The following is an 8,023-nucleotide window of genomic DNA, read 5'->3' as shown; positions in this document are numbered from 1 at the left end:
TTCTATTTTGAGGGGCCAGAATCGTTGCAAATGTGCACTCGCCAACACTTGCATCCACAACAGAGAAGTGTGAGATCTACAGATCTAGCTTAACGGATAAATGTTTAAACTATAAAGATGCAACCATTTTACCGTCGGCATGGAAATATATAATCAGAAAGAACTCGTAAGAAGATACATCCACCAGGCTCAATAAACCCTGAGTTATTATAAAAAATGTTTACATATTGTATTAAGGGGAATTATCGTATTTTGTATTTTATTTTATTTTATTTTTCTTGTTTATTGTATTAATTTCGTTATGCTTGTTTACATAATCTTATTTCAACGTATGTTCTAATATAATTTAAATTTGAACATGTTCGAAAAGCCATTCATTCGAATGTCGTTAACCTGAGGATGGCCCATGAAATGGGTTAAAAACATTTGTTTAGCTTAATAAATGTGCTTTCTCAGTAGTAAGGTGTGTTGACTTTATAATTCTTTAAATGTATTTTTAATAGATTATTTATCTGATGTAATTAATAAATAAACAAGTTCAATATAATTACCTCTGTTATTAGATTCAATAGATTCCCTATGCAATCTAAATGCTGATTCTTGCTTTGATAAAAACATATATCATCTATTAATTTAAATATATCTATTAGCTGTAACTATCTCTTTATAATTTTCAATATTTATTTTATGTTATTTGCTAATGTTAAATTCTATTCCACTTTGATTTCCAAATTGCTTCAAATACGAAATAATCGACAATTTTTTGTGTCTTTTGCCAGCTAAATTGTCAAAGCCGTTCTTATTCCATACACTAATTTCGTTTGAAAATAGTAGGCAAGCCAATAAAACAATTTTTGCATTTTTATGCATCTACACAGCCATTTTATCATGAAAATGTCGAACAAATTTTTTTATTGAAGTGTTTATATTTAACTTAGGCATTGGCCTTTCTCTTTTAAAAATGTTTTCTTTTTCATTATATGATCTGGAGCCAAAACTTTTTAAAAATAAATTTTCAATATCGCAATTACATTCTGAATTGCTAGCCACGATATAAGGGCTAAAATTAAAAATAAAATTATAAAAACCTACTTGGTGAAATAAAATATAATGTAGTGGATATACGTAACTGATACAAAATATTCTTCAATTGTATGAATATACTTTTAAAGATAATTATAATTAAATATAGCTTTGTAAAGAAACATACATAAAAATAACATAAAATCTTCTTTACTTTTTAAATCTTAACCACATAGTCAAATAGCTCCCTACGAGTGGAATCAGAGACAGTCCTGCTAGGTGTGCGGTGCGTGCATGCACGCAAGCTGCCAAATCCCGAGGGTGCCCATACCGGTCAATGTCAAATGCCTCTTTTCTCGCATCACTAGCATATCTCAAAGGATTCAACAGGGTTGTAAATTTCAAACGTTTCTCACTATAGCCATAAAAATCTAAATATGTTAAACTTAATAGTCATTTGTTTTCTAACAAATTCGTTTTAGGATCAGGTGTCCACGGAAATTTCCAAAATTTGCAACTTTTCGGTCACTCTCATTGAACTGGAAAAATTTCTGTTTATATTACATCTAACATTACAAATAAATCAGTCCCTACTGTACTCGGGTAGAGATTGGGTCAGTTAAGCTTTTAAGTAATATTCCAACTCTTTCAGCAGGATTTTATTTTGTCCCCAATTCCCTAATGTCTTAATTATTTAACTAGTTCTTAAGTAGAAATAAGTTGAAACCAGTTACTTTGTACTTGAATATTTGTAGTCATGGGAAAGAAGTGGAAAGACAAATTTTTACGACAATGAATACTTACAGTAAATCGTAAATTTAAGGAAAATAAATTCTAGAGCTTTTTCTGTACCTCGTGCATCTCTCTCATTCATTAAATTTAGTTGTAAATCACGCTGTCAAAGTAATAGTTAATTTTTTAACATTATACAAGAATTGTACACATTTTTTTCTACATCCCCTTAGAGATGGGACATACAAAATCGTAATATCACTAGTTTAACATTGAAATCCGTGAGTAATATAAAATCAGAAAGCGGAATAAAAATATCAAATATTTTAATAGATTTTTTAAACTCCTGTCAACTATACAGAACTATCGTAGAAACATACCAGTAAATTCCTATCGGTTGGGTTAAGTTATAAATCTACTCGCGATTCGCGTAATTGGGCGAGGGCGGCCAAATATCTAGCGGCTAACAACCCAGAACCAGTCCCTGATAGAATTGAATGCAGTATACGTGTAGCATCCACCCGAGGTCATAGGCTTCCACCGGCTAAACCGGGTGAGGTTGATGCTCTGTAAAGCGCGTGCACAAATCTGGCTTTTTGGAATATGACAATACAGAGATTCCACTCCACCACTAATATTCGAATATACAATAGCAATCTTATTTTTTATTTTTTTCATGTGTAGTATAGAAATTTGTAATAAGATACATAATGCGGTTATAATAAAATATTGTGCGATTATTTTCATATAATTAAAATTAATATGTATTTATTTTTTAGAAAATACAAGGGAAGCAGCGCATCCACTGCTTCCAATGATGGCAAGCCACTGATTAATTCGCTTTCTATTATTTCTAATGAGAAAAATTGCTTTGGACTTCAAATGATTCAGAGTTCAAACTGTCTCTTCGAATAAATTAAATTTGAAGTACAAGGAACCTCTGTACTTGAATCTGCAACTCTTGCAAGTCAAACAGATATGTTTGTATACTAAGGAAGGTATTCTATCTCAGTGTAGTATAAATGGCTCAATTGACAATACACAACTGAAGCTAAGGATTCTATCTTTGCATCTCAGTTCTGTCTAAGGAATTCTGTCTTAGATATCAAATAAAAGTAAGTACAAAAGCCATGTATTTGGTCAAAATGCTATCAACTACACTTAACATGTTCAACTAGTGTAGCTAGTTGAACAACTTTGCAGCTGTTATGCTATACTGAATGTGTTTTAGCATATTAATGTTTTCACACATTAAATATGCTTAAAAAGTAAACAAATAAATTAATTTCAATTTAATCATGTTAACATACCTTATTGTAGAAGCTCGTAAACTATCACCTTCGGCAACAAGGTTATAAGCATGCCACATATCCTCTGGTTCTTCTGCCACAAGTGTGACATGTCTGAAAAACAAAATAAATCAGAAATATTTATACAAAATTATATATAAATACTTTGAATAAATTAATTGTTGCATAAATAAAAGTAATGTATCATTTTAACTTTTTAATTCAACAACATAAGGTGCTATGAAAACACAATGAATTTAATGTTTCAAAAATTTGGTCTTTCAGCTAGCAAGATACTCCATAATACTGCCTTTTCACTCTAATAAGGAATTTAAAGTGTTAACATTGCACGTGTTTCAGTTTTTATATGAGGACTGATTTATCAAATGAGTTGAAAGTTTGAAAATGCCAAAAGCATCCGGTGTTAATTTGTAGTAAAGAGCAAAAAAATCATGTATAGCACATATATAAAATTATATTGTTATAAGAAGATAAAGAGATATATTCCTCAAAAGCATTAAATAAATTAAATTATAAGAGGTCTGTTATTTTAAGTTTATTTTTGTGTTAAAAAGGGTGGTATTGTTATGTTTATTGCTATTAATATAAGCAATAAAAACTACTGTGCTTAAAAATACCTTATAATATTTACTTTAATTCATAAACATATTGAATAAACAAGTGAGAATGTATGTAAATATTTCTATTTCATTGATGCATTCTTCTCAGAGGAAAGACAGTACAAGGATGAAGATATATCTTGGATACTTGGACCATGTGGAGATGTTGGAAATGATGGCAAGAGGATGGCTCTATAACCAGTAGGTCAGAAGCCCAGTGGAATACTTCAGACTGTGATGACAGACAGATTGTGAGGGCTGCAGTACAACATAGATATATCACATNTTTTCATGTGTAGTATAGAAATTTGTAATAAGATACATAATGCGGTTATAATAAAATATTGTGCGATTATTTTCATATAATTAAAATTAATATGTATTTATTTTTTAGAAAATACAAGGGAAGCAGCGCATCCACTGCTTCCAATGATGGCAAGCCACTGATTAATTCGCTTTCTATTATTTCTAATGAGAAAAATTGCTTTGGACTTCAAATGATTCAGAGTTCAAACTGTCTCTTCGAATAAATTAAATTTGAAGTACAAGGAACCTCTGTACTTGAATCTGCAACTCTTGCAAGTCAAACAGATATGTTTGTATACTAAGGAAGGTATTCTATCTCAGTGTAGTATAAATGGCTCAATTGACAATACACAACTGAAGCTAAGGATTCTATCTTTGCATCTCAGTTCTGTCTAAGGAATTCTGTCTTAGATATCAAATAAAAGTAAGTACAAAAGCCATGTATTTGGTCAAAATGCTATCAACTACACTTAACATGTTCAACTAGTGTAGCTAGTTGAACAACTTTGCAGCTGTTATGCTATACTGAATGTGTTTTAGCATATTAATGTTTTCACACATTAAATATGCTTAAAAAGTAAACAAATAAATTAATTTCAATTTAATCATGTTAACATACCTTATTGTAGAAGCTCGTAAACTATCACCTTCGGCAACAAGGTTATAAGCATGCCACATATCCTCTGGTTCTTCTGCCACAAGTGTGACATGTCTGAAAAACAAAATAAATCAGAAATATTTATACAAAATTATATATAAATACTTTGAATAAATTAATTGTTGCATAAATAAAAGTAATGTATCATTTTAACTTTTTAATTCAACAACATAAGGTGCTATGAAAACACAATGAATTTAATGTTTCAAAAATTTGGTCTTTCAGCTAGCAAGATACTCCATAATACTGCCTTTTCACTCTAATAAGGAATTTAAAGTGTTAACATTGCACGTGTTTCAGTTTTTATATGAGGACTGATTTATCAAATGAGTTGAAAGTTTGAAAATGCCAAAAGCATCCGGTGTTAATTTGTAGTAAAGAGCAAAAAAATCATGTATAGCACATATATAAAATTATATTGTTATAAGAAGATAAAGAGATATATTCCTCAAAAGCATTAAATAAATTAAATTATAAGAGGTCTGTTATTTTAAGTTTATTTTTGTGTTAAAAAGGGTGGTATTGTTATGTTTATTGCTATTAATATAAGCAATAAAAACTACTGTGCTTCAAAATACCTTATAATATTTACTTTAATTCATAAACATATTGAACAAACAAGTGAGAATGTATGTAAATATTTCTATTTCATTGATGCATTCTTCTCAGAGGAAAGACAGTACAAGGATGAAGATATATCTTGGATACTTGGACCATGTGGAGATGTTGGAAATGATGGCAAGAGGATGGCTCTATAACCAGTAGGTCAGAAGCCCAGTGGAATACTTCAGACTGTGATGACAGACAGATTGTGAGGGCTGCAGTACAACATAGATATATCACATGGCAGCAGCTATGGAGTCATGTTGCAAGCACAGATGATTTTGTGAGAACATCAGTCACATCAGTTACATCGGTTACACAAAGCTGAGCTGCCTCTGACCCCTGCACATTGTCAGGAACATCTGCTTGGTGTCACAACAGATTGACCTGGCATCTGGAACAAGTCCTGATTTCTGCCTGACTAATAACAAAGATGAACATGTCAGGGACATGGTCAGACATCACCTCAACACACCTTAGAATAGTGTTTCTCAATGGGGGCGATATCACCCCCATGTGGGCGTTTTTCCATGTTGAGGGGCAATTAGTAACAATTTATATTTTGGGGGCAAAAAAACAATTTTCTTGGCGATATAGTAAAACATTATATGAAGAATAATTAGATCTTTTATTCATTTTATCGTACAATAATTAAACAAATAGCATTATACTAGTCACTAATCTGTTCAATGCAGTACAAATTTGGCATTAGCCCTGGCCTTCGGCATCAGAATTTTGAAGTGAAGGGGGCGATACTACATAATGGTTTTATTGAAGGGGGCGACAATTCGTTACAGGTTGAGAAACACAGCCTTAGAACCTCCAAGATCTGACTGCTCAGATTCAATAAGCATGACTGCAGATACCTCAAGATGGCATCGGGCATCTGCACAATGGTTTACATCACCACCTCCAACAATGTGCTTATGATAGAGATAGTTACACAGCATATTGATCACATCCTATTTTGAAGCATCCTATATAAAATCTTGATTCTGTAGCCATCTGGCTACAATTATTTTGGCATTATTATTTTATGTATTATTATACATAAAATAATAAAAATTTAATAAAGTCCTTCAGTTTTTTATAAGGGAAAAATTATATTGTAAGATATATTAGAGGATATATAGCAAAGAGAGGAAGTCTTAGGGTGATATGCAGATGCAAATTTAGTAGTAAGAGAGAGGTTGTGAGCGGTATAGTTCTCGCAAAGGGAAACCACGCACAAGTGAGAAGCGAAAAATATTGCTGGCAAGCGCAAATTTCTGGTTCTTGCACATATCTGACAGGGTTTGATATTTATCACATCACGCCTCTTCTCACCACATATTCTCACTTGCTTGGAAAATTCGCTTGCTCACGTCTGCATAGTCGTACCCTTAGTTGAAAGGTAAAATAAAGATCCAGATAAAAATAAAGGCCCACATAGACAATATAAACAAAAAGTAAATTCATTGCCACTTCGCACAAGAATATTTAAAGACAAATAATTATTTTCATTTTATTCTACTTTTGATTTACTACATCTACTGATTTACTATTGTTTAATTTAAATTACTAAAAACTTGCAGCTCAGCTTTGCTGGGGATGGAATGGACAGGTAGCAAATTCCTCAGTAGGTTTTATAGGTTTATTTTAGCTTTTCATGTATTAAAATAGATTGAAAATCATCATTCCCAAAAAATTCTAGCAATTTGCATCCACACATATATCCATCATATATCCCAGAGGGGAGTCAGTCGGGAGCACTAACAGTTGCTAGTTATTGATTCACAGTAGTTCTTGAACACACGTATCAATAACTAGTGACGTTATACATTCGGCGGCCTGCTGGCAACTCTCTCTGGAAGGAGTCAGTCGGGAGTATGAACAGTTGCCACCGCAGCCATGACAGTGTACATAGGTAAAATTTGACTGAAATGTCATTGTTGTGTCATCCAAATAACTGTAAATACCAAAGTTTTTTATGGTATAAAACATGTTTATTAAGTAGTATGTGTATTAAAAAGCATATATTATTTATATATGTTCTACTGTATAATTTCTCAGCAGTATCAAATTCAATCAACCTCAAGGACATCTGGAATCATGATTACAATTTGGCATCATTTTAGTCAATATTTGTGTATAAATTATTCAGAAAACATTCAAAATCTTTGAATTATGATGTTTAAACATTATAAATATGATATTTTAACCTGAAATTCTGTAGGGAGAGATTATTTTTGCTGGATTTGTGTACACGAATTACCTGGAGGTAACTTATACTATTTTATATCAAAATATATCATTGTATGGGCTTCAAGATATATAAAGGAACGTACCCACTGCCGTCTTTTTCTATAATTTTTCCTAGAAGCTTCATTGTTGATGTAATAAATATTATTTGCAATAGTTACGTACGCCAAAATGAAGTATATAATAGACAGCCCACTTTGACATCGTCGCCATTTCTAGAAAAAGGGGCGATTGTTACACTCCTAGCGGTACGATAAAATTACAAAATATATACAGTACATAGAATAAATTAATTGTTGCATAAATAAAAGTAATGTATCATTTTAACTTTTTAATTCAACAACATAAGGTGCTATGAAAACACAATGAATTTAATGTTTCAAAAATTTGGTCTTTCAGCTAGCAAGATACTCCATAATACTGCCTTTTCACTCTAATAAGGAATTTAAAGTGTTAACATTGCACGTGTTTCAGTTTTTATATGAGGACTGATTTATCAAATGAGTTGAAAGTTTGAAAATGCCAAAAGCATCCGGTGTTAATTTGTAGTA

General features: G+C 31.6%; 1 protein-coding gene across 2 annotated transcripts in view; it reads right to left on the bottom strand.

Annotated features, from left to right (window-relative positions):
* LOC111631056 (protein pelota-like) overlaps nt 1-7,711 on the bottom strand; it is a 27,708-nt gene extending 19,997 nt beyond the window's left edge. Inside the window, exons 1-2 of one of the 2 annotated variants that reach the window (XM_023375249.1) lie at nt 7,559-7,711; nt 4,590-4,682 (exon numbers count right to left, since the gene is read on the bottom strand). In XM_023375249.1, the coding sequence (XP_023231017.1) occupies nt 4,590-4,682; nt 7,559-7,599 (134 nt within the window). In that variant the 5' untranslated portion in view covers nt 7,600-7,711. Of the gene's footprint in view, nt 1-3,065; nt 3,191-4,589; nt 4,683-7,558 lie in introns of those variants that run through there. The other variant, XM_023375248.1, reaches the window with a different exon arrangement.
* Between the last annotated feature and the right edge of the window lie 312 nt (nt 7,712-8,023).

This window comes from Centruroides sculpturatus, unplaced genomic scaffold, assembly GCF_000671375.1.
Source record: "Centruroides sculpturatus isolate CEXI.00-Female unplaced genomic scaffold, Cexi_2.0 scaffold755, whole genome shotgun sequence".
Classification (NCBI taxonomy): domain Eukaryota; kingdom Metazoa; phylum Arthropoda; class Arachnida; order Scorpiones; family Buthidae; genus Centruroides; species Centruroides sculpturatus.
Note: the sequence above shows the minus strand (reverse complement) of the source record. Positions and strands in the feature narration are given on the sequence as shown.